This window comes from Sus scrofa, chromosome 6 (genome assembly GCF_054392235.1).
Source record: "Sus scrofa isolate SSC_HxYL_T2T_F1_AM1 chromosome 6, Sscrofa_HxYL_maternal_Yorkshire_Landrace_v2.0, whole genome shotgun sequence".
Taxonomy (NCBI): Eukaryota; Metazoa; Chordata; class Mammalia; order Artiodactyla; family Suidae; genus Sus; species Sus scrofa.
Window position 1 is genome coordinate 49,598,422 of NC_139388.1, and position 25,171 is coordinate 49,623,592.

A 25,171-nucleotide genomic window follows, 5' to 3' on the forward strand; every position below is an offset into this window, starting at 1 on the left:
AACGGTCTCAAATATCCTGATCTTTGAGGAACTTTAATAGGGCTGCTGTTAAGCCTAGGTAGAGTAGATATCAGCGTTACCTTTTGAGAAGTAGTGTCAACATATCGCAGAAAGCAGAGTACTAGGAAGTCAAGGGTCTGGGGTTCTAGGATAAACACAGTTATCCTCGTTCTTTGGGGAAAAAAAAAAAACAAACAAACTTGCTGCAGTGTTTATCCATGAATCCGAACTAGTTAGGTGTACTAACTCCTAAATGCGTGGAAGTGTTCTCAGGTTGTATGGATTTTGTGAAGAAAGGGAGATACTATTATTAAGGATAACCCACAGTTGTCCTTCAAGGTTTTAAATAATAAGAGAGTTAAATAATTGGTTACCAAATCAGTGTCTGTAGATCAGTAGCCTTCAAATAAACAACAGTCAGTAGAAGGTATAGTAGAAGACCACTGTTTACACGAACTGTCTTTTAAAAATCGAGGAGTAAATTTAAGAAACGTTTAAAACTATTGGAAAAGAACTTTAGAATACTGCTTTCGGGGGTAACATAAGATGTGAACAAATAAATATACAATGTTTTTCAGTGGGAATTTCTCATAAAGAAGTGTGTGCAAGATTTCCCATCGTGGCTTAGCAGTAATGCACTAGACTAGTATGCTTGAGGACTTGGGTTCAATCCCTGGCCTTGCTCAGTGGGTTAAGGATCTGGTGTTGCCTTGAGCTGCATTGTAGGTCACAGACTTGGCTTGGATTTGGCGTTGCTGTGGCTCTAGCGTAGGCCATGGGCTGCAGCTCCGTTTCGACCCCTAACCTGGAAACTTCCATATGCCACACCTGTGGCCGTAAAAGGACCAAAAAAAAAAAAAAAAAAAAAAAAAGGTGGATAAATTCAAGGGTTTGGGGTTTTTATGCTTTTTACGTCAGTACATGTGGCGTATGAAAGTTCCCAGACTAGGGGCAGTCGAATCAGAGCTGCAGTTGCTGGCCTATGCCAGAGTCACAGCAACAGCAACGCCGGATCCTTAACCCACTGAGCAAGGCCAGGGATCGAACCAATGTCCTCATGGATACTAGTTGGGTTCGTTATCACTGAGCCATGGTGGGAACTCCCAAATTAATTTATTAATTTAATGTTATCCCAGTAAAAGTATCCATAGGTTTTTGTTTTTTTTTCTCTTGGACCTAAATAAGCTGATTGTGCACTTCATGTGGAAAAATAGACAAGCTAGAATAGCCGGTAGAGCTCTGAAAAAGAAAAGCATTTAGGGTATAGGGAGGTGGGAGCCTAACAATAACATTTTAGGTCCTCATAAATTAAAATAGTATTGTTATTAGAAGGAAACAGGCTTATGAAGGGCCATTCCTCAGTGTTTAATGACCTAGTTATTTCACAGATGGAAATTTTACAAATATACCCGAATTTACATGAAGTGACACAGGTACAAAGTTGCTCATTGCAGCACTGTTTCACATAGGGAGAGACAATTTATGCTCATCAGTAGGATATTAGTGTGATAAAATTATGGCATGTGTAAACAACAGTAACTTACAGCTTTAAAAAAGAATGAGGAGAAGTTTTCTGTATTCTTTTTTTTTTTGGTCTTTTGTCTTTTTTGTTGTTGTTGTTGTTGCTATTTCTTGGGCCGCTCCTGCGGCATATGGAGGTTCCCAGGCTAGGGGTTGAATCGGAGCTGTAGCCACCGGCCTACGCCAGAGCCACAGCAACTCGGGATCCAAGCCACGTCTGCAACCTTCACCACAGCTCACGGCAACGCCGGATCGTTAACCCACTGAGCAAGGGCAGGGACCGAACCCGCAACCTCATGGTTCCTAGTCGGCTTCGTTAACCACTGTGCCACGACGGGAACTCCTGTTTTCTGTATTCTAACACTGAAGTAACTCCAAAAATGTAAAGTGAAAAACGCAGAATGCGTGGTATGCTTCATATGGATTAAGGGGAGAGGTAAGAATATATGCTTGTATTACTTTCCATTAAAAAAAAATAAGAAGATCTACAGCAAATAAAATTGGCTACCTCTGTTGGGATAGAGGTACAGGCATAGATAGGATGAATGCAAATACTTTTTTATGTTTCTTCCCAACTATATGAATTTATTATATATTCAAAAATCAAAGTAATTTTTTTTTTTTAAATTCAATGACTGCACCTGAGGCATATGGAAAGTTCCTGGGCCAGGGATTGAATCCAAGCCACAGCTGTAATCTTTGTTGGGTCTGCAGCAGTGCTGGATCCTTTAACCTACAGCACCAGGCCAGGGATCAAATCTGCACCTCTGCAGCTACCCAGGCTGCTACAGCCCATTGCACCACAGCAGGAACCCCCCTCCCCCCTTTTTTTAAAGGAGAATTTAGGCCATGGAGCCAGATTCCTCCCTCTGCGGCTTTCTGCCTAGGTGTCCTTAGGCAGGTACTTATACCTTGTGTCTCAGTTTCTCAGCTAGTAATATAGGAAAAATAATAGTCCCTGATTCACAGGGTGATTGTGCAGATGCGGAGTTCTAAGGAATAGTGCTTAGGGAAGTTCTCTGATGGCCTAGAGGGTTGAGGCTCCTGCATTTTCAGGGCTGTGGCTCTGGTTGCTGCTGTAGGTTCAGTCCCTGGCCTAGGAATTCCCACATACTGCCTGTGTGGCAAAAGAGAAAAAAAAATACAAAAACAAAAAACAACGACTCTCATTTAAGAAAAAAAAGAGTGCTTAGTATTAGGAAGTAGTGGATAAATGTTAAATGGTACTAATACCACAGAACAGTATTTCTTCAGAAATAGTGTAGTCATTTGTATTACGGTAAAAATTTCTGAAAGATTCAGATAAAGTAGATGATCTTTTTTAATTTCCGTATTTAAACGTTTTTCCTTTTGTAACTGGAATGAGGAAGTTAGGTTTGTGTTCAAGTTACATTCATCTAGAAACTCATCACTACCTCCTTCAGCAGATAAATCTGATTTCTGATTGTTACTTCCTCACAGTTCTAATTCAGAACCTCCGATGTTTTTTAAAAATCCTAATTGTGACTTATTTTTGGTTAGACTGCATCAGAGGTGATCTTCAAATTGCATAACATTAGGGAAATGTATGACTGGTCCACCATTAGTGATTATATTTTTCCCTTTATGACCAAAATAAAATCTGTATGTTCACAGTTTGGCACCATACAAATATCCTTTGCCCATCAATCATTTAATGAATGGTTTTAACACCAATAAACAATCTTTAGCTGAATCTTTAACTTCAGTGTTGCAAAGTGCTGGTTTTCTCATTTTTTTCATTCCTTTTATGTTTATTTGATTGCTACTTCAAATTGTGTCACATTTATCCTGGCTTTTTTTTCTTTAAACATCATTTGAGAGCCTTCTGCCGTCGAGGCCCACCTTATACTTCCCTACCAGACTTGGAATTGACCGTTTCTCCTAGGAGCTCTGGTTCCTTTTCCTGGAGGATGGTATTGGAGACCAAAATATGGGTTCTGAATTGTTCTCATTGCTGCAGAGGTAACATTGTCTCAGGGCCATTTCAGAGAGGGAGGTAGAAAACCCATTTGTTAAAATCATGAGGAGTTTCCCCTGTGGCACAATGGGATTAGAGGTATCTTGGGAGTTCCGGGACACAGATTCCATCCTTGGCCTGACACTGTGGGTTAAGGATCCCTCGATGCAGCTGTGGCTTAGGTTGCAAATGGCTCAGATCCCCCGGCCCAGGAACTCCATGTGCCAAGGGGTGGCCAAAAAATAAAAATCATCACAAATTGGGAGTTCCCTGTTGGTGGCCTAGCCAGCGAAGGATCTGGCATTGTCACTGCTGTAGCACAGATTTGATTCCTAGCACGGAAACTTCTGAATGCCACAGGGTGTCAAAAGAAAAAAATGAATTCTTACTAGTATTTCTAATTCAATGAAATGATTCAGTATTTTTACCTCATGATTAGCTCCTCATTTTATTTTATTTTATTTTATTTTACTTTTTTTTTTTTTGTCTTTTTGCCGTTTCTTTGGCTGCTCCTGCGGCATATGGAGGTTCCCAGGCTAGGGGTCCAATCGGAGCTGTAGCCACCTGCCTACGCCAGAGCCACAGCAATGCAGGATCCAGGCCGAATCTGCCACCTACACTGCAGCTCACGGCAATGCTGGATCCTTAACCCACTGAGCAAGGCCAGGGATGGAACCCACAAACTCATGGTTCCTAGTCGGATTTGTTAACCACTGAGCCATGACGGGAACGCCTTATTTTTTTATTTAAATTTTTAAAAAATTTTAATGTAGTTAGCATTATCAGTTTTTTTATTTATGGTCATAGAAAGCCTTTCCCAACCCATGTTTCACTTGTACAAGATTTTTTTATTTTATTTTTTTTGTATTTTTGTCTTTTTGCCATTTCTTGGGTCACTCCTGCCCCATATGGGGGTTCCCAGGCTAGGGGTCGAATCGGAGCTGTAGCCACCGGCCTACCCCACAGCCACAGCAACTCGGGATCTGAGCTGTGTCTGTAACCTACACCACAGCTCATGGCAACACCAGATCCTTAACCCACTGAGCAAGGCCAGGGATCGAACCCACAATCTCATGGTTCCTAGTCGGATTCCTTAACCACTGACCTTATAGATTATTTTTATGGGCTTTTATTTTCAACTTAATTTTTTAAATCCATTTGGAGTTTATCCTGACCTACATTAATAGCTATGCATCCAGGTTTCTATTTTTCCAGTAGATTATCCTGTTCTTCCAACTTTTTTTTTTTTTGCTTTTTAGGACCTCGCTTGCAGCATGTGGAGGTTCCCACGCTAGGGGTCCCATTGGACCCTACAGCTGCCCGCCTACACCACAGCCACAGCAACGCTGGATCCTTAACCCGCTGAGCGAGACCTGGGATTGAACCCACCTCCTCATGGATCTTAGTTGAGTTCGTTAACTGCTGAGCCATGGCAGGAACTCCTCAACTCCATTTATTAAAGAAAGTCCTTAACTCTGTTTTAAGATTCCATTTTGATCATATACTAAATTCTCATGTATTTGGTCTGTTTCTGGACTTCGTGTTCTCACCCATCCTCCAGTCTTTATTCATGTACCAATAGTTATCTTTTTATTATGGATGCTTTATAATTTTGTTTTATATCTAGTGTAGCTAGTTTCCTCTTACTGCTTTGTTTTTTTCAGTTTCCTAGGTATTGTTTATTTTTTTGGGTAAACTTGAGAATCACTTCTTAATTTATTTTTAAGGACATTATCTTTTATGTTACTGTTATGAATGAAGTCATTGTTCTGGTATATATAAAGATTATCGAGGAGTTCCCCTTGTGGTGCAGCAGAAATGAATCTGACTAGTGTCCATGAGGATGTGGGTTCGATCCCTGGCCTTGCTCTGTGGGTCGGCAATCTGGGGTGGCGTTGGTGTGAATTGTGGTATAAGTCTTAGATCCCGAGTTTCTGTGGTGTAGGCCAACAGCTGTAGCTCCAATTCGACCCCTAGTCTGGGAACTTAGATATGCCATAGGTGTGGCCCTAAAAAGCAAAAAAGGGGGAGGGCTTATTATACAAATTTTATTCCTTGTGTACCTTATTAGATAATTTTTTGTAGTTCTATTAAAAAATAAGGCACTGGGCATCCTTTATCTTTATTTAGAGTTTAATAGAAATGCCTTCAGTGTTTTGCAGTAGATAAGATGCTGGCTTTTGTGGTCAAGTATATAGATTTTGATTACCTGTGTATGTATAAATTGCCTATGCTGCCTGTGTCTGGGGATGTGAGTAGAAACCAAAAGTTTAAGGCTGAAGCCACTGCTTTGCCTCAGTTGGAACAATCAAGAAAGATCAGTTTAATCAGGACACAAAAATCCCTCTAACTCTGATAACTGTAATTTTTTTTTTTTTTGGTCTTTTTAGGGCCACACCTGCATCATAGGGAGGTTCGCAGGCTAGGGGTCACATGGTCACATTGGAGCTACAGCTGCTGGCCTATGCCACAGCCACAGCAACAAGGGATCAGAGCTGTGTCTGAAGGCTACACCATAGCTTATAGCAATGCTGGCTCCCTACCCCACTCAGCAAGGCCAAGGATTGAACCCCCATCCTCATGAACACGAGTTGTGTTCGTTAACCACTGAGCTATGATGGGAACTCCTGATAACTGCAATCTTTTTTGAAGAATCAAACAGAACAAAAATAAAATGTCCATTCCTATTGTTTTCATTTCCTCTTGGATGACACCTAAGTTCCCCTTTTTATCTTCTGTGTGCCCTCTGTAACTTTGTTCGCTTCTTAAAGTTTTTATGTCTTTTTTTAAAAATTGGTTTTGTTACATTGTTCTTCGTTTTTTTTTTTTTAATCTGCATGGGGCAGTGTATTTCATATGAGTTTAAATGTTGGAAAATTATGCTGTTCATTAGCACTGTTTTTCTTACAAGTGTACTTGTGTGGACTTAGACAAAGTATTTTGTGTTACCCATGTTTGCATGAGATAGATTTTCCTAGACAAGTACCAGGAAAAAGGAAACGTGGTAGCATTCTATGCTTCAGAGCTCACGGGCCTTTTCTAGGACTTCTATGCTTCCTTCCTCAGGCTTGATGACCCTAACATGGTGGGGGCAGACCTCTATCTCCTTATCTGTGTTTCCTGCAAATCATTGTGGTACTTGCCTTCCAGGATGATGCGTTCACTTTTACTTATTTATTTATTTTTGTAATGATTTTCATTTGTCCATTGTTGATTCACAGTGTTCTGTCATCAGTTTCTCTTTTTTTTTTTTAATGATCATTGACTTTTAGAAATTGCTAAATTAGGTCACTCCACTACCAAGTACTTTTTCAGCCTACTGTTTCTGCTTCCCTTGCAGGTTATAAGCTGACCAAACTGTATGTGAGTCTCTGTTGAAGCAAGAAGACGAACTCTGAATGGTGGAGAAAAAAGTGGAAATGAAATTTGTCCAGGTGAGTGAATCACAAGCAGGCAGTTCACAGTTGTTGAATCAGCATTACCACCTCTGTAACGCTTTTAAGTATGTTTCCTTACAGGCCTTAGTGTTAGGATATCACTTGGTAGAATTTGCTAGATACCTGAAGAGTATTTCTAGTCATCATATTTTCTTGTAGTAATCTAACTTCTTAAATCAGATTCTAGGGGGGCAGATGCCCTCTTATCTATTCTGCATGTCAAAAAATCACTTCATTTGTACTGCCTCTGTGATTGTTCTCTTTCATGATACCCTCAGTCTCATATCCTCTGGTGTGTATAAACTCTTTATCTTGTCCATTGTCTTTTATAAGTCTTAAGTGTTAACATATCATTTGATATTTAGGTCCCTTTTTATTACTTACCAGCTTCTCTCATTCTTTCAGTGGTTAAATGCTTCAGCATTATATTTTACATCTGTGATCACACATCTTATCCACCTCCCCATTATACATCAACAAACTCCTGCCTCCTTCCCTTCTGCTCCCATGTACCTCTTTCAGAAGTTTTTATCTTAGAAATTAATTCTGCCTTTCTGCTATGTGTGGGTATATGTATGCATGGATGTATGAGTTTGCATTTGTTTTTTTTTTGTTTTTTTTTTTTTTTTTGCTATTTCTTGGGCCGCTTCTGCGGCATATGGAGGTTCCCAGGCTAGGGGTTGAATCGGAGCTGTAGCCACCGGCCTACGCCAGAGCCACAACAACGCGGGATCCAAGCCGGGTCTGCAACCTACACCACAGCTCACGGCAACGCCAGATCGTTAACCCACTGAGCAAGGGCAGGGACCGAACCCGCAACCTCATGGTTCCTAGTCGGATTCGTTAACCACTGCGCCACGACGGGAACTCCTGCATTTGGTTTTTAATACGATTCTGGAATTTGTAAAAAGTTTTGAACATCCAGGCATGCAGTGAAAAAAATCTCTTCTGACCCTCAGTCCTATAGTTCTTTTTCAAAGACACAGTCACTTTTAAGAGTTTCACATGTATCCTTCTTGAGTTAGTCTATGAATAAACCAAATATTATGTGTCTGCTGCAAATTTGAATATATATAAGCCCTGAGTTTTCCTTGTCATATAAATGGTGGAATATATTCTATTGTGCACATAGTATCCTTTTCCTCTCTATCAACTATTTATTTGTTTAACCTGTCTCCTACTAATGGACATTTAGGTTGTTTCCAAGCTTAGGCAGTTAAAGATGCAAGTATGTATTCTTGTTTATAGTGCTTTGCAGAGATATGCAGATGCAATAACATAATTTACTCTTAAGTGGAAATACTGGGTCAAAGTTATGTTTATTTGTAGATTTGATAGAAATAGGCACATCGTGGGAGTTCCTGTCGTGGCTCAGTGGTTAACAAATCTGACTGGGAACCTGAGGTTGTGGATTTGATCCCTGGCCTCACTCAGTGGGTTAGGGATCCGGTGTTGCTGTGAACTGTGGTGTAGGTTGCAGATGCAGCTCAGATCCCGCTTTGCTGTGGCCCTGGCGTAGGCCAGCAGCTATAGCTCCGATTCGACCCCTAGCCTAGGAACCTCCATATACCGAGGGAGCGGCCCTAGAAATGGCAAAAAGACAAAAAAAAAAAAAGAAAGAAAGAAATAGACACATCACTCTCAAAAGAAGTAAACCAGTTTACATTTCTACCATCATGGTATATTCATAATTGAATGATTTGTATTTGACACCATTTCGGGTACTAGGGAAAAGAGGATGGCATTTGTAAGAAGAGCTGAAGAGTATGAGAGTGGAACATGCAGCATTTGGTAGAAGAGCATTCAGCCAAAAGGAACAAAAAGTCTTAAAAACCCTGAGGTTGGAGATCCTGTTGTGGCTCAGCAGTAACAAGCCCGATTAATATCCATGAGGACGTAGGTTTGATTCCTGACCTCGCTCGGTGGGTTAAGGATCCGGCATTTCAGTGAGCTGTGGTGTAGGTCACAGACACAGCTCAGATCCTGCGTTGCTATGGCTGTGGTGTAGGCTGGCAGCTGCAGCTCCAATGCAACCCCTAGCCTGGGAACTTCCATATGCTGCAGGGGCAGCCCTAAAAAGTAAAACAAAAACAAAAACAAAAACTAAAACCCCTTGAGGTTTTTAGGCTTGTTGTTCAGGAAATAGTGATCAGGCTAGTGAGTTAGAGCACAGTGAGCAAAGGGGGGTAAGGGTAGGTTTAATTAGGTAACAGGCCAAATCATAGACTCTGGCCTTTATTCTGAATGATTTGGGAGACCCACAAAGGGTTTGAGTTGATGAGTGAAAAGATCAGAATTATGTTTTGGCTGCTATAAAGAAAGTATGATATGGGGGGTGCCAAGGCTAGGGGATTAATGGGAAGCTACAGCAGTGATCTAGGTTAGTAGTTAAAGTTAGTGACAAGCAGTCAGATTCTTAAAATATTTTAAAGGAGTGGCTGACAGAATTGATGGAGATTTTATGTCAGTTATGAGAGAAAAGTCATCAGTAAGTCTTTAACTAGAAGAGGATGAGTTACCATTTACTGAGATAGGAAGAGTAGGCATTTTAGGAGACAGATCAAGAGTTTTCTTTTGGACTTTTTTTTTTGCCTTTTTTCTGGGGCTGTACCTATGGCATATGGAGGTTCCCAGGCTAGGGGTCCAATTGGAGCTGTAGCCACTGGCCTACATTAGAACCACAGCAACTCGGGATCCGAGCCACATCTGCGACCTCCACCATAGCTCACGGCATCGCTGAATCCTTAACCTGCTGAGCAAGGCCAGGGATCGAACTCACAACTTCATGGTTCCTAGTCAGATTCGTTAACCACTGAGCCATGATGGGACCTCCTCTTTAGGACCTTTTAATTGTGACATGTCTATTGATCCATCATCGAAGTGCATGTTAAGGTAGGCAGTTGGATACACAAGTCAAGAATTTAAGGAACCTGCTTCTGTTTTGCTGTACTAGGAAGCTGACTTATTCAGGGGTGATGTCTCTGCACTTCCTTGCACAGTCCTGTTTTTCTTAATCTCAGGGATGCCAATCAGGGTCCACCAAATCTTCTACATCCGGCTTAGCTTCCTGGATTTGGTTGTTAGAAACGAGGAGATAGCGATGGTGCCCTTGAGTCTGTGCCTTTTGTTTTTGAAGCGCATTGTGCATGAGAATTCTTCTAAAAAAGGATGTTCCTTATCCTTTCTTGTAAGACATTAGAATTATAGCTACTTGCTACTTATAAAAAAATGCAGTTTTCCCTTTTTTCCTCTCTCTTTCACAGACATAAAGTGAGCAGTGATGTCTTTATTTTACCATTTTATTTTATTTTTGTCTTTTTGCCTTTTCTATGGCCACTCCCGCAGCATATGGAGGTTCCCAGGCTAGGGGTCGAATTGGAGCTGTAGCCACCAGCCTACACCAGAGCCACAGCAATGAGGGATCTGAGCCAAGTCTGCAACCCACACCACAGCTCACAGCAATGCCGGATCCTTAACCCACTGAGTGAGGCCAGGGATCAAACCCGCAACCTCATGGTTCCCAGTCAGATTCGTTAACCACTGCGCCACGGCGGGAACTCCTATTTTACCATTTTAGAAGAAAAGATCTATTTATGTTATGTTTGAATCACCCTTCTAGGAATTTTTTCCCACTTTGGCTTGACTGGTGCTTTGATGACCTGAGATGTTGGTTTATCTAGGAATTACCTCATTTTTTACCTTCCTCACCCCTACTCTCTGTCCTCTTACTGGAAGCTGGCTTCTGGAACTTTTCATTCTGCCCTTTCTCCTTCCCTTTATAAATTAATTCCAAGCAAGGACTCATCCATTCTGAAGTTAGAAGTAATTCTTTCTATAAATATCAGTTTTTATTTTGGCACCTCCATCCTTTCTGTCTTGCCCACTATAGTTTTACCTGTTTATGGGATAAACAGCTATTCAGTTGACTTGATTCTCATTGTGAAATCACTGCTACTTACCCAGATTTCAGGTCACTTCAAACCATTTTTAGATTATGTCTGGATTATATCTTTTCTCATGATCCTTGTAATATGGTCAGTAAAACCTTTTAATAGATATACTTTACTATTAGCCATATGAATATAAATGTGAACGTATTTTTTTCTTTCTATAAAATACTTTGAATCTTGGCCTTTGATTATAAAATGCCCTGCCTGTTCAGTTCTCAGTTATCATTTAAACCTGTTACTTCTTTTATTGATCTCCCCTCTAGTTGTCCAGCCTCCTTTACATTATTTCCACAGAAATTCGAAAGTCTTCAATAAATAGCATCTTACATGTTTTTATATTTTTATGTCTGGAATCTATCTTGTGAACCTATTGAAAGGAAGGCCTAGGAGTTCCCATTATGGCTCAGAGGTAATGAGCCCGACTAGTATCTATGAGGATGTGGGTTTGATCCCTGGCCTCGCCTAGTGGGTTAAGGATCCGCTGTTGCCATGGGCTGTGGTGTAGGTCACAGACGTGGCTCTGATCCCTCGTTGCTGTGGCTGTGGTGTAGATCAACAGCTGCAGCTCCAGTTTGACCTCTAGTCTGGGAACTTCTATGTGCCACGGGTTTGAAACCCTAAGACAAAAAAAAAAAAAAAAAAATTTATATGAAACATTTATTTTAGGAAAAGTGAATGTAATTAGAAGTTAAGGGAAGAGTTCTTAGGGCACAGTGGGTTAAGGATACAATGTTGTCACTGCAGTGGTGTGGGTTGCTACTGCAGTGAGGATTCCATCTCTGGCCTGGGAACTTCCACATCCCATGGGCAGCCAAAAAAAAAAGGTAAGGAAAAGATGTTTAGAAGTAAGAGACAAGATTAGAGAAGTCCTTTTTTAGGAACATATTATGCTGGAGCTGCTTCCAGGAGGTTTTTATAGATTTTTATAGACCTTTAATAGGAGATCAGGCTAAGCCAAAGGACATGAGGAACATAATATGCATAATTGTGACTCATTGATTGCGTACTTAACACTCTTAGCAGGCTTTTCCTCAGGGCCTCTGAAATTAACTACTGCTTAGAATGCTCTTCCTCCAGATATCTTTAAGGATCACCCTTTCTTCCTTCAGGTCTCGAATCTTGCCTTCTCAGAGGCTGCTCCATCTGAAATTGAAACTCTCTATCCCTTCCCTAATTTTTTCCCATAGTACTTAACTTGTTAACAAACCACCTTCTTTGTTTTGTTAGTTATTTTTCTCTGTCACTAGACTGTAAACTTGATGCAAGCAGAGAATTTTGTCAGTTTTGTTCAATACTGTTTATCCCTAGAGCTTAGACCTGTGTCAGGCACATAGAAAGGAAAGAAGGTATTTGTTGAATGAATAATGAGGAATGTTTATTAAGCATCAGTTCTCAAACTTTGGTCTTAGGAACCCTTGACATTCTTTTTTTTAAAATCTGCTTTAGTGAGATATAATTCAGATAACATAAAATCCACTTTTTTAAGGTGCACAGTTGAGTGTTTTTCAGTGTATTCACAAAGTTGCACAGTTACCATTACTGATTTCCAAATTTTTTTGTGTGTGTGGTGCCAACGGCATGTAGAAATTCCCAGGCCATGGATTGAACTAGCACCCTGGCAGTGGCAACACCAGACACTTAATCTGCTCAGCCACAGGGGAACTCAGTTTCCAGAAAATTTTCATTACCACCAAAGGAAACTTAATACTCATTAGCAAGAAAATTTCCATTCCTAAAACTTGAAGGCCCCCAAAGAGCTTTGGTTTATGTGGACTTTTGTGATATCTACTGTAAGGTAAAATTGAGAAATTTTAAAAATCATTTATTAAAAAACACAAATAATCCCATTACATATAAACTTAAATTACTTTTTTTTTTTTTTTTGGTTTTTAGGGCTGCATTTGTGGCTTACGGCCATTCCCAGGCTAGGGGTTGAATGGGAGCTATAGCAGCCAGCCATAGCCACAGCAACTCAGGATCAAAGCTACGCTGCTACCTACACCACAGCTCACAGCAACACCAAATCCTTAACCCACTGAGTGAGGCCAGGGATTGAACCCACATCCTCATTGATATTAAGTTTGTTTCCGTTGTGCCACAGTGGGAACTCCTGTTTGGCAAATTTGTAAATAACTTTACTGTGTGTCTTAACAGAAGAGAGCTGGATTCTCATTTCTGCTCTTGTCACCTGTTATTATTTTGGTTGGAGTATATTAAATTGTGGCTTCAGGAGGTCCTGTTGTGGCTCAGCAGTAACAAACCAGACTGGTATGCATGAGGACCCAGGTTTGATCCCTGGCCCTGATCCAGTTTTGCCATGAGCTGCAGTATAGTTCACAGGTGTGGCTTGGTTCCCTGTGGCTGTGGCAAAGGCCGGTAGCTGCAGCTCTTATCCAACCCTAGCCTGGGAACTTCCATATGCTATAGGTGTGGCCCTAAAAAGCAGAAAAAGGACAAATTTAAATAAATAAATTATGGTTTCGTACAGATACAGTTAGACAGGGGAGAAGTATTTTAATAGCATTTTCAGGTATCTGTTAATATTCTTTGGTACTATACCAACACTTGACAAGTGGTAATTTTTTCAAGGTTAGCTACAGTGTGAAACTTGAGACTATATCAGGTTTTTTTGTTCTCCTAAATAAAATCTATGGATCTCTTACCTGTGTGTGATTTTGTAACATCATACCTTGTTCAGTGGAATAATGCAGATCTTTCTTTTTTTTTCTTTTGAGGGCCTCATTCTGGGCATATGGAAGTTCCCAGGCTAGGGGTCAAATTGGAGCTGCAGCTGCTGGCCACAACTACAGCAATGCCGGATCCTTAACCCACAGGGCAAGGCCAGGGATCGAACCTGCGTCCTCACAAATATTAGTTGATTCCTTACTGTTAAGCCATGGCAGGAACTCCCTAATGCATTTCTTTCAAATGTTAACATATCTCTTTTACAATATCAAAGCATATTTTGTTAACAATACCAATCTCCCTTGAAAAGTCTTTTGGGGGCGTTCCCTTGTGGTACAGTAGGTTAAGATTCCAGTGTTGTCACTGCAGTAGCCCAGGTTGCTCCTGTGACATGGGTTTGATCCCTGGCCCAGGAACTTCATAGCTAGAAATAAATATAAATGTATATATATGTATGTGTGTGTGTGTGTGTGTGTGTGTATCTCCTTTGAGTATTAGGAGGTTTATCAGTCTCATTGGGAGAATACAGGTTTTCCAAAATTCTAATTTTTGCTTGAAAACTCAAATTTTATCATTGGCATCATATCCTATCAGTTGAGATAATTGTCTTTCTTTGTTCTATCTGAAGAAAGTTTCTGCCAAACATAACCCAAGTCTTAATAATAGTTTGTAGGACATTCATTAATTCATTAATTAATTCATTAATAACGTAAAAATGTTTCATGAGAAAAGAGGCTAGGTTTAGCTCACAACTTAAATGGTTTGTCCTAGTGCTTTTCCTTGAGACAACTATCATCCTCTGGTACATAACAGAAGTGTGTATGTATATGTATAAAATTATATTCCTTATAGAATTTTTATCCTGCTTCAGTCTGGACTGGCTGTACTCTGACCTGATAGGTCTTACCTTGTAGCTTTTCATCACTATTATTGTAGAAATTTTCTTTGCTTTTTCTCCTATGCATCCCCTCTTAAAAGAGGATTCTATACTTGTTGCCTTCTCTGTCTACTAATTTCAGTGGAACACACCTTTTAATAGCATCCTTTGAGAAAGGGTACATTTTGAGGCTTTTGCGTATCTGAAAAATGCCTTTATTTGACTGTCTTCTTAATTGATAGGTTAAGCTTAAAATTTTTCCCATAGAATTTTGTCTTCTAGTTTCCAGTCTTTCTGCCAATAAATTTTATTCTGATTACTGTTTCTTTGAATTATCTTTCTTCTGAAAGCATTTATGGATTCTTTTTTCCTTTTTTGGCTTCACCCATGGCATATAGAGATTCCTGAGCCAGGTGTCACAGCTGCTGCAACATTTCCTTAACTCATTGCACTGTGCTGGCATCAAGCCCACACTGCTGCAGAGACAACACTGAATCCTTAATCCACTCTGCCGCAGAAGGAACTCCTGCATCTTTTATTGTTTATTGGGCAGGGTATCAAGTGGGCCTTTTAAGTCTAGACAGTCATGACTTAGGAGAGGAAATTTTTTTGTTCTTTGAATATTTCCTCTAATCTCTTTTCTCCTTTCATTTTCTGGAACTTGTACTCAGCTCTTGTATTACCTTGATTTATTCTCTGAGTTTGTGGTCTTAAAGCTTCTACCAGGAAATGACACTTGTTATCTAGGCTCATGTTTCATTGGCCAAACAAGGTACTTGACCATGCCTGAGTTTGCTAGAGAAGCAATATAATCCTTCTGCACTAAGGACACCCTGTAATAACAGACGAATGGTAATATAGTTTATTTTCCTTTCCATCCCACCACCCCATCCCTAGTCTTAATTTGTAAGGGAAGTTTTTTGTTTCTTGCTTACAAAATCCTGTTTTTGCTTCACTGATAAAATGGTTTCTCATAACTGATTGGTTTTAGGGTTTTGTTGTTTGCTATGCCTTACCTTTATTTCCTTAGAGTTTCTTTTTTCTTTAAGTGTTGATCTTTCATGTTAGTGGGGTTCTTCTTCATTTTAAGCATTTTTGTGCCTGGGTGCTTCTAGTCTAGGTTTCAGTGGATGAAAATCAGAATGCCTCATGAACTCGGGTGTAGCCAGGTCCTTTGAGCAAAAAAAAAAAGTGAATACAAAAAGTTATCTTGGATGGAGACCATCCTATTTAAGTTTTTCATGGGCCTCTCCTTTTGTCCAGGGAAGGATCCTTTCATTTTCTGCTCGCAGCTTGCCAACATTTTTTGGCCTCAGCTGCAGAATGGAGCTGGAGGTTTCACCATATTATATACATCCCATTGATTCAGTGTAGCACCTCTCTCCTGTCATGTCACTAGTTGAGTGTCCCTGAGACTGGAGCTTCTCAGATCAAATTTCTGCAAAGAATAACTTTTCATTTTGTACAAAGGAATGGTCCTTTGTCCTCCTGACTGACAGTAGAGGTCCAGATACACCTCAGACAGTCTTTTTTTTTCCAGCCACCATCCTTTATTCTTTTTTTTTTTTTTTTTTTTTTTTGTCTTTGCTGTTTCTTTGGACCACTCCCACAGCACATGGAGATTCCCAGGCTAGGGGTCGAATTGGAGCTGTAGCCACTGGCCTGCGCCAGAGCCACAGCCACACGGGATCCGAGCCGCGTCTGCAACCTACACCACAGCTCACGGCAACGCCAGATCGTTAACCCACTGAGCAAGGGCAGGGACCGAACCCGCAACCTCATGGTTCCTAGTCGGATTCATTAACCACTGCACCACGACGGGAACTCCTATTCTTTTTTTTTGAGATACTTAATTTCTCTTCATTTCCTGAGTCTTTCTGATACTTCGTGAAACAAATTGGCTTGCTTGACATCACTGCCCTCTTTTGCAGTACCTTTATGTAATTTAAACTTCCTCAGCTCTTTTCTGTGTTAATCTTTCATGTACTTCATGTTATCAGAAATGTTAATACCTGTGTATATTGATGTCTTACCATGTTCTCTTTTCTTGTGAATTTGTGCCATTTTCCCCTTTCTTGTCATTTTAGTGGAGTTGTAGAAGGAAGCACTTGGTTTTTCCTTCCCCTTTCTTAGGAGTTCCAGGTAGACTTTGTAAATTTTTATATGGTCATCTCTTTACTCTATTTTTTAATTTCTCATTTTTTGTTAGATTCAATTTGTTGGATTATGAAATTAGAATGGTGTAAGCTTTGTATACTTACGAATGTTAATTTTCAACCAGAGGTTCTCTACAAAGGTTTTCCTCCTAAAAATTTAGTTGGAAACGTTGGTCATGAGGATTCTTTCATACTGTGAGATGGGCTGCCAGAGTTCATCCCCACAAGCACAGTCTGAAATTTTATTACTAGTATTGGGAGAAATTTATAAAAAATTATAACATAAGGCTAACATTTATTGAGTGCTTATCATGTTCCAGCCACAGTTCTAAGCACTTTATACATTAATTCCATTAAATGATGGTTCTTTGTACTCCATTTTAGAAGAGGCCTGAGAAGATGATGAGCAGATAGGCCACAAGACTTGGGAGGCAAGTTGCATCCAGCTCCAGTAAAGTACAGACTGAGGAAAAAAGCAGTGAATATAAGAAAATTGGAAATTACTTCCTCTCAAATCTTATATCTTTAAAAGCAACCCCTTTTTCCAGCTTAACCTAGAAAGAGTTTGAGACAATTTAGACTTAGTTATGTAGGAAAGAATCATCAACTTAATTAGTTTGGAAATCTTGCCACAGCTTACTACTTACGGTTATAACCCCCTTTAGGTGTAAATCAGTATGAAAATGGCTTTGTTTAAAAAAATTTGAAGCCCATCTGATATCAGAGCATTCATACTGGAGAGGAACCCTATGAATTTACTGAATGTGGGAAGATTTACATGCCAGGCCTCATTAAATGTAGAAGTCAGGCTAGAGAGAAACCCTCTACATATTGAAAAGCGTTTAGCTAGATGGCAGATCTTATTGCGCAGAAAAAAATTCATACTGAGGGAAACCAGTGAATGTAACAAAACTTCATTGAGTACTAGAAAATTTATAGTTGGAGAGAAAGCTTTGAATGTACTGAGTATGATAAAGTTTTCTCTTGAACCTTATCTCTTACTCTACATTTGAAAGGTCATACACAGAGAAGCCCTACAAATGTAAGAAATGTGGAAATACCTTCAGCCAAAAGTAAATTTTCATTCATCAAAAAATTCGTACTGGAGAGAAACCTTGTGAATGTGGGAAAGCTTCCATTCAGATGTCACACCTCAGTCAGCAGAGAATTTGTAGTGGGGAAAACCCCTTTGCTTGTAAGGTATGTGGGAAGGTCTTCAGCCACAAATCAACTCTCACTGAGCATGAGCATTTTCATAATAGAGAGAAACCTTTTGAATGTAATGAATGTGGAAAAGCCTTCAGCCAAAAGCAGTATGTCATTAAACATCAGAACACCCATACTGGAGAGAAGCTTTTTGAATGTAATGAATGTGGAAAATCCTTCAGCCAGAAGGAAAACCTTCTTACCCATCAAAAGATTCATACTGGAGAGAAACCTTTTGAGTGTAAGGATTGCGGGAAAGCTTTCATTCAGAAGTCAAACCTCATCAGGCACCAGAGAACTCACACAGGAGAGAAGCCGTTTGTATGTAAGGAGTGTGGGAAAACCTTCAGTGGTAAATCAAACCTTACTGAACACGAGAAAATCCATATTGGAGAGAAACCGTTTAAGTGTAGTGAATGTGGAACAGCTTTTGGTCAGAAGAAGTACCTCATAAAACATCAAAATATTCACACTGGAGAGAAACCCTATGAATGTAATGAATGTGGAAAAGCCTTCTCTCAGCGAACATCACTTATTGTACATGTGAGAATTCATTCAGGTGATAAGCCTTATGAATGCAATGTATGTGGAAAAGCCTTCTCTCAAAGTTCATCTCTTACTGTACATGTGAGAAGCCATACAGGGGAGAAACCCTATGGTTGTAATGAATGTGGGAAAGCTTTCTCTCAATTCTCAACCCTTGCTCTACATTTGAGAATACACACAGGTAAGAAGCCTTATCAATGTAGTGAATGTGGGAAAGCTTTCAGCCAGAAGTCACACCACATTAGACACCAGAAGATTCATACTCATTAAAAACCTGTGGATATCATGAAAATTGAAAAGTGTTCATCAGGAATTTATACCTCAGAACACATCAGAAATAATCGTTGTGAAGGAAAGCATCACAAACAAGGGAAACAAAAGCTGTTAACTTAAAAGGACACCAGAGAATTCATCTTGAAGCAAAAGACATTTGTTTGATAAAAATCCTATATCCAACAGAAAACAAACAGCAAAGGTAATACTGAAACTTACAGTGCATTTCCACTACAATTGGGAGTGGAAAACATGCTTACCATTGCTATCTGCATAGATCTGGAGATGTTCACCAATGTAAAAAAAAAAAAAAAAAAAATTGTAAGTATTAGGAAGAGACCTACGATATCAATTTAGCAGAACAGAAGAGATTCTGGAAACACCTATGCATTTATTAGAATTTATAATATAATAGAAATGGCATCAGGCGAAGATAATGGAACTATTTACAAAATGATTTGGAGATAATTTTTTCTCTGAGAAAAAAAATAATAGACAGTGAACTATACACAAAGATAAGATCCAAGAGGATTAAAAACAGGAATATGGAAAAGCTGTATACTAAAATGGTTATGACCTTGGAAGTTGGGAAACATTCCTTATAGCAAATTGAAAAATACCTGGCAATTTTACTATGCTCGGGAAATACATACCGGGCTATTTACTGTGGCATGATTTGCAGTAGTCATAAATTGGAAACAACTTAAATGCCCATCAGGAACAAATGGGAAATACTTAATGATGGAATGCTGTATATCTGTAAAATGTAGTAAATGAGATCAATATGTATTACAGAGAAAGATCTCAAAAGTCATGTTGAGGGGGAAAGATAAAGTTGCAGAGTGACATATAATACAATGACATTTTTGTAAATTTGAATTAAAACTTCCCTCACAAATTCATTGCTATATATTGGTAATGGATACATATATGTGTGTATGTTTTTAAAATGTTTCTGAAGTGGATTGGAAGGATACAGACCAAACTCTTGATAGTGGTTGCCTATGAAGAGAGGAGAAAGGGAAAGGGGGTGTGTGTGGGGGAGGGGGAGGGAGGTTTGGTTAGCTGAGACTTCAGTTTTTTATATAAACATCCATTTCTCTTTAAAGGAAAAAAAACTTCAAGTAAATATATTGAAGTACTGGTTAATTCTGGATTGTGGTATATGGATATCTTGTCTTATTTTTTGTACTTTTCTGTATTTTAAATTCTTCTCAAAATTAATAAAAATGGGGGTGAGGATGGGAACACTGTACCTATAGAAATGTTCTAATGGATTCATTCCCAATCAACTACTAAACTTTTTATAGAAAATATTTCTAAAATTTTATCAATGAGTGAATGGACTTGCTCTCTATGTAGTATGAAATTATCTATTTTATTAAAATTAAAAATGACAGCATTATCCACATCTGTTTTAATTTTTTTTTATATGTTAGAGTGTGCACTGCATGGTCTTCACTTTTCTAACATTATTTTGCGACATCATTTGAGCTTAGGAATTTTTAAGAAAATTTAGTTAAATGAGGATACATACACAGACTTCATATAATTTTTCTTTTTCAGATAAACTGATTTTGGAATGACCATTTTCCTGTCCTGTAGATTTCCATGGGAGCAGCTTATGCATTAAAAATTAAGGTTTTGATTGATTCGTTTTTAAAAAGAGAAAACCATTCAACTTCCCAGAACATCCACAATTCGAGTTAATTGCCAACAGCTGGATCTCAGTTTTAACCTGTAGGTTATTTCATTCTTTCCTCTGCTTTGACAAACACACCTTTTGTGTGTGTGTGTGTGTGTTTTCCAGTTTTATTGAGGTATAATTGACAGAATTGTAAGATATTTGAAGCTTACAACATGAAGATTTGATAAACATGGCCATTGTAAGGGATTCTCCCCATCAAGTTATTGTTTGTTTTACAAAGGTGGAGAGGATAGGATGAATAAGAAAAAAGTGGTTTGGACTCAACAGAATTCTACTGTGTAAACCACTTATTACTGAAGATATTTTGTATTTAGTCCATCATCACAGTGTAACTTGATATAAATAATGTTGTTAAAGGTTTTCCTGAATGGTGAACATCAGCAATAGAGCACTTGAGGTTGAAAAGGGGGGGAGATTGTTTTGTTTTGGCCATACCTGTGGCATCTGGCTGTTCCTAGGCCAGGTATTGAACCTGAGCCACAGCAGTGGCAATGCCAGATCCCTAACCTACACACCTCAATAGAACCCCTGGGATTGATTTTTTTTTTTCTTTTTTTGGGGGGGGGGCTTTTTAGGCCTGCACTTGCAGCTAGGGGTCCAGTTGGAGCTATAGCCTCTGGCCCACGCCATAGCTACAGCAGCGTCAGATCCAGGCCACATCTTTAACCTGCACCACAGCTCACAGCAATGCTGGATATTTAACTCACTCAGCAAGGCCAGGGATTGAACCTGCTAGTCAGATTTGTTTCCACTGAGTCATGATGGGAACTCCTGGGCTTGATATTTTAAAAAAAAAAAAACACCGCTTTTGAAAAAGCTCTTAAGCTCAATTAAATGCCACAACATTTTGTGTATCTTTAGCCTTTTTGGAAGAATGACCATGACTAACGTATCTACATGAGTCTTCATCCTTTCTTCCATGAAGTCCCTCACCCCCTTAAAAGAAAGGTATTTTATACTAAATCTATTAGGGAATTGCACCTGATGTTTGTATTCCTTTTTAAAATTGCCTCCACTTATACCTAGAAGGGGAAAAACATTCTCTATAAAGATATTAGTCATGAGACATTTTTCTAAACGACTTTTTTCTCCTTAATCTCTCATGCCTAACTCTGCTCTTAACTGTTCCCCCTGTGTTTTTGCAGCTTTGGAGTCAGCAGAGTAAATAAAGCCTGCCAGTAAGACAAAGCCAGGAGAATACTTGCATGTCTCCTGGCCATGGGTTGGGTTACCCTCCTCCCCCATCCAGCAAGGCTGGTAATGTTGACCCATAGAGGGAAGTTGAATCAAAAATTAGTCATTTTACTCAGCATGTCAGGAAGCAGATGACCTGAACATCTGTCTTATTTCATCCTAATAGATATAGATGACTTGATTGGAGTTCCCACCTGTGGCTCAGCAGTCAATGAATCTGACTAGCATCCCTGAGGACGCAGGTTCGTTCAATCCCTGGTCTTGCTCAGTGGGTTAAGGATCCAGCATTGCCGTGAGCTGTGGTGTAGGTTGCAGACACTGCTCGGATCCTGCGTTGCTGTGGCTGTGGCATAGGCTGGCAGCTACGGTTCCAATTCGACCCCTAGCCTGGGAACCTCCATATGCCTCAGGCCTAAAACACACACAAAAAAGAAAAATGACTTGATTGTTAGAAACCTGAATTGTTAGTCAAGATTTATATTATCTATTGTGGTTAATCCCACATTGCCCACGTTCCCTGGATACGTCTTAATAGATAAAACTTACAGCATACCCAAACCATGTGAGGGACCATAAAACATCTTTGTTTTTGCCCCAAGGCCAACAAAATCTCTGAAATAGCCTAATTTCTGTTACAACCTTGCATTTACTGTTTCAGGTATTCTTGGTTTTATCCATCATTTAAGCAATACTATCTCTGCTTTTCTTGCATGACTGTGTATGTATTTCACTTTTAGAGTGCTCTGTGTTTAAAACCTGTGAACCAGGGAGTTCCCGGTGTGGGGCAGTGGAAACAAATCTGACTAGGAACCATGAGGTTGCAGATTCAATCCCTGGCCTCACTTAGTGGGTTAAGAATCCGGCGTTGCTATGAACTGTGGTGTAGGTCACAGACGCGGCTTGGATCTGGCGTTGCTGTGGCTCTGGTGTAGGCTGGCAGCTACAGCTCTGTTAGACCCCTAGCCTGGGAACCTCCATATGCCGTGAGTGTGGCCCTAAAAGGACAAAAGACGAAAAAAACAAAAAAAAAAAACCCCACCATGAACCAACACAGGCTATTTTATGGAAAACTTGACTTTGTAATTTTACTGTAATTTTACTGTTTACCATTGATAAATAACATTGTTTTGTCATACAAAGCAATAATAACCTGGCATTTATTTAGCTCTATTTTTTTCAGTGTTTTCATCTAAATTCTTAAACTTGGGAGTTCCTGCTGTGGCTCAGCAGTGACAAACCTGACTAGTGTCCATAAGGACGGGGATTTGATTCCTGGCCTCACACTGTGGGTTAAGGATCCAGTGTTGCCATGAGCTGTGGTGTAGGTCGAAGATGCGACTCCGTTCTTGCGTTACTGTGGCTGTGATAAGGCCTGCAGCTACAGTTCATATTCATCCCCTAGTCTCAGAACTTCAGTATGTCCAAAGTTCAGCCCTAAATAAAAGAAAAAATTCTTAAACCTAAGTGTATGTTGGAATCATCTAGAGGGCGTATTACTGGGCCTTATCTCCTGAGTTCCTGATTCAGTAAATCTGGGGTTGGGGCTGAGAATTTATTTCCAACAGGTTCCCAGGTGCTGCTGCTACCTACCACTGTGCCAGGGACCACACTTTGAGAACTGATGATCTGAACTATTTTATCTTCAGAACAGTTCCATTGGGATAGTAGAGAGTATATTATTCTTCATTTCTCTAGGAAAAATGAGAGGTAAGTGACAAGATTAGCGTTTTACATCTATTTAGTGGCAAGCCAAGTATAAAGCAAGTTATGGCTTTTATTTGCTTTTTTTTTTTTGTATTTCTAGGGCCGCACCCAAGGCATATGGAGGTTCCCAAGCTGGGGGTCTAATCAGAGCTGTAGCCGCCAGCCCACACCACAGCCAAAGTAATGCCAGCTCCTTGACCCGCTGAGCAAGGCCAGGGATCAAACCCCCAACCTCATGGGTGCTAGTCAGATTTGTTTCCGCTGCACCACTATGTGAATGTGCCACAATGTATGGCTTCTCACAACTTCCCATTATAATAGGTGGGAGGGACGGCTGTTGCAGACTTTGACAAACATTTGCCTCCTCTTTACTACATGCCAGACATTAGATATATAATGAATATCAGAAGAACATGCTGCTGCCTTCTTAACACTTTGCTAGTGCCCTTGTGTGTGATGCGGGGAAGATCTCTGGGATGTGGTTGAAGATACAGGCATGGAGTATATGATATGAGGGTCATAGGCCATTGTATCAAAGGCTTGATTTATTAAGTGCCCCGAGAGTCTGCCAAAGGAGACGAGTACAGCAGTATGATTGACGTTTGACAAAATCATTTAGTTTAAGCTTTGTGAATAGTGGACTGAAATGGGAACAAGAGCAGAGAGGCAGAGTGGCCATTTTAGAGGCTGAGTAATCACTGAAGCAGAGTGATAGAGGTTAGGATAGAGATGTTGCACTGGAGATAGATGGAAATGGATAGTTCTGAGATTTATTTGGAGGTGAGTTGACAGGACTCGAGGTGCGTGATAACAGAAAGGAAGACATCAAGTACAAATGCCAACTTTTTTTTTTTTTTTGCCTTAGGGCTGCACCTGCAGCATATGGAGATTCCCAGGCTAGGGGTCGAATCAGAGCTGTAGTTGCCGGCCTACACCACAGCCATGGCAACACAGGATCTGAGCCATGTCTGTGACCTACACTAGAGCTCATGGCAATGCTGGATCCTTAACCCACTGAGGCCAGGAATCCAACGTGGGTCCTCATGGACGCTAGTTGGGTTCGTTAACTGCTGAGCCATGACAGGAACTCCACTATGCCAATTTTTAATTTCCACAACCAGCTGATTAAAACTTTAGGGACCACGGAGAAGCATTTAGGGAGGGAATAGAATCAAAAATTGGTTTGAGGTGTGTTCGATTTGAAAGCCTTGTTTGACTGGAAATCAGAGGAGACAACCTCGGTGACTTTGGAATCATAAGCCTTCACATAGTGTTAAAGACAGCTGATGGGATAAGACCAGTGAGGTAAGGAATGTATTTAGAGGAAACTAGTAGGCAAGGTTTAAGCCTTAGTACTGCAGTGTTTAGAAGTCACGCAAAGGGGAGTTCCCATTGTGGCTCAGCGGAAAGGAACCCGACTAGCATCCATGAGGTGCAGATTCAATCCCTGGTCCCACTCAGTGGGTTAACCTGCATTACCATGAGCTGTGGTGTAAGTCGCAGATGCAGCTCGGATCTGCTGTGGCTGTGGCTGTAGCTGTGGTGAAGGCCAGCAGCTATAGCCTCTACTCAACTCCAAGCCTGGGAACTTGCATATGCTGCCGGTACAGCCCTAAAAAAAAAAGTTACGCAAAGGAAAGAAGCAGCTAATCTGTGCTAATAAGGCAGGAGTCTAGGGAGTGTGTCTTAGAAGCTAAGAGAGCAAAGTGGATAAAGATAGAAATGGTCATTCTTTTGGCTTTGCGTATAAAATTAAATGAGCCAGTGTCCTTTAAATTTGGCAGTATGTTAAACCTGCCGTGTAGTGGACTGCTGGGGTCAGAAACCAGAATGGATTAGCATAGGGTAAATTCTTAAGACCGTGGCTTTACTGATCAGTTTTGAAAACTGGTCCTGCCACTAATTGTGAGGCTTTCTGCAAGTTTATACATTTATG

The 25,171-nt window shown here is 40.1% G+C and overlaps 1 protein-coding gene and 1 long non-coding RNA gene across 12 annotated transcripts in view; one reads left to right on the top strand and one right to left on the bottom strand.

Annotated features, from left to right (window-relative positions):
- Positions 1-25,171, top strand: part of ZNF146 (zinc finger protein 146) — a 106,664-nt gene that overhangs the window by 57,275 nt on the left and 24,218 nt on the right. For 9 of the 11 annotated variants that reach the window (XR_002345320.2, XR_002345318.2, XR_014806119.1 and 6 more), the window contains 2 exons: positions 6,840-6,933; positions 17,621-20,038. Coding sequence is in view for 6 of the 11 variants with exons in the window: in XM_084960831.1 (XP_084816957.1) it covers positions 17,748-18,626 (879 nt within the window). In the remaining 5 variants the exon portion in view is untranslated. Of the gene's footprint in view, positions 1-6,839; positions 6,934-17,620; positions 20,039-20,195; positions 21,138-25,171 lie in introns of those variants that run through there. The other 2 variants (XR_014806120.1, XR_014806121.1) reach the window with 2 other exon arrangements.
- On the bottom strand, positions 1,635-7,962 carry LOC146402344 (uncharacterized). Its single transcript, XR_014806197.1, has 2 exons — positions 7,638-7,962; positions 1,635-4,063 (listed from the first exon to the last, which is right to left on the bottom strand). It is a non-coding gene; the product is annotated as an uncharacterized LOC146402344 (long non-coding RNA).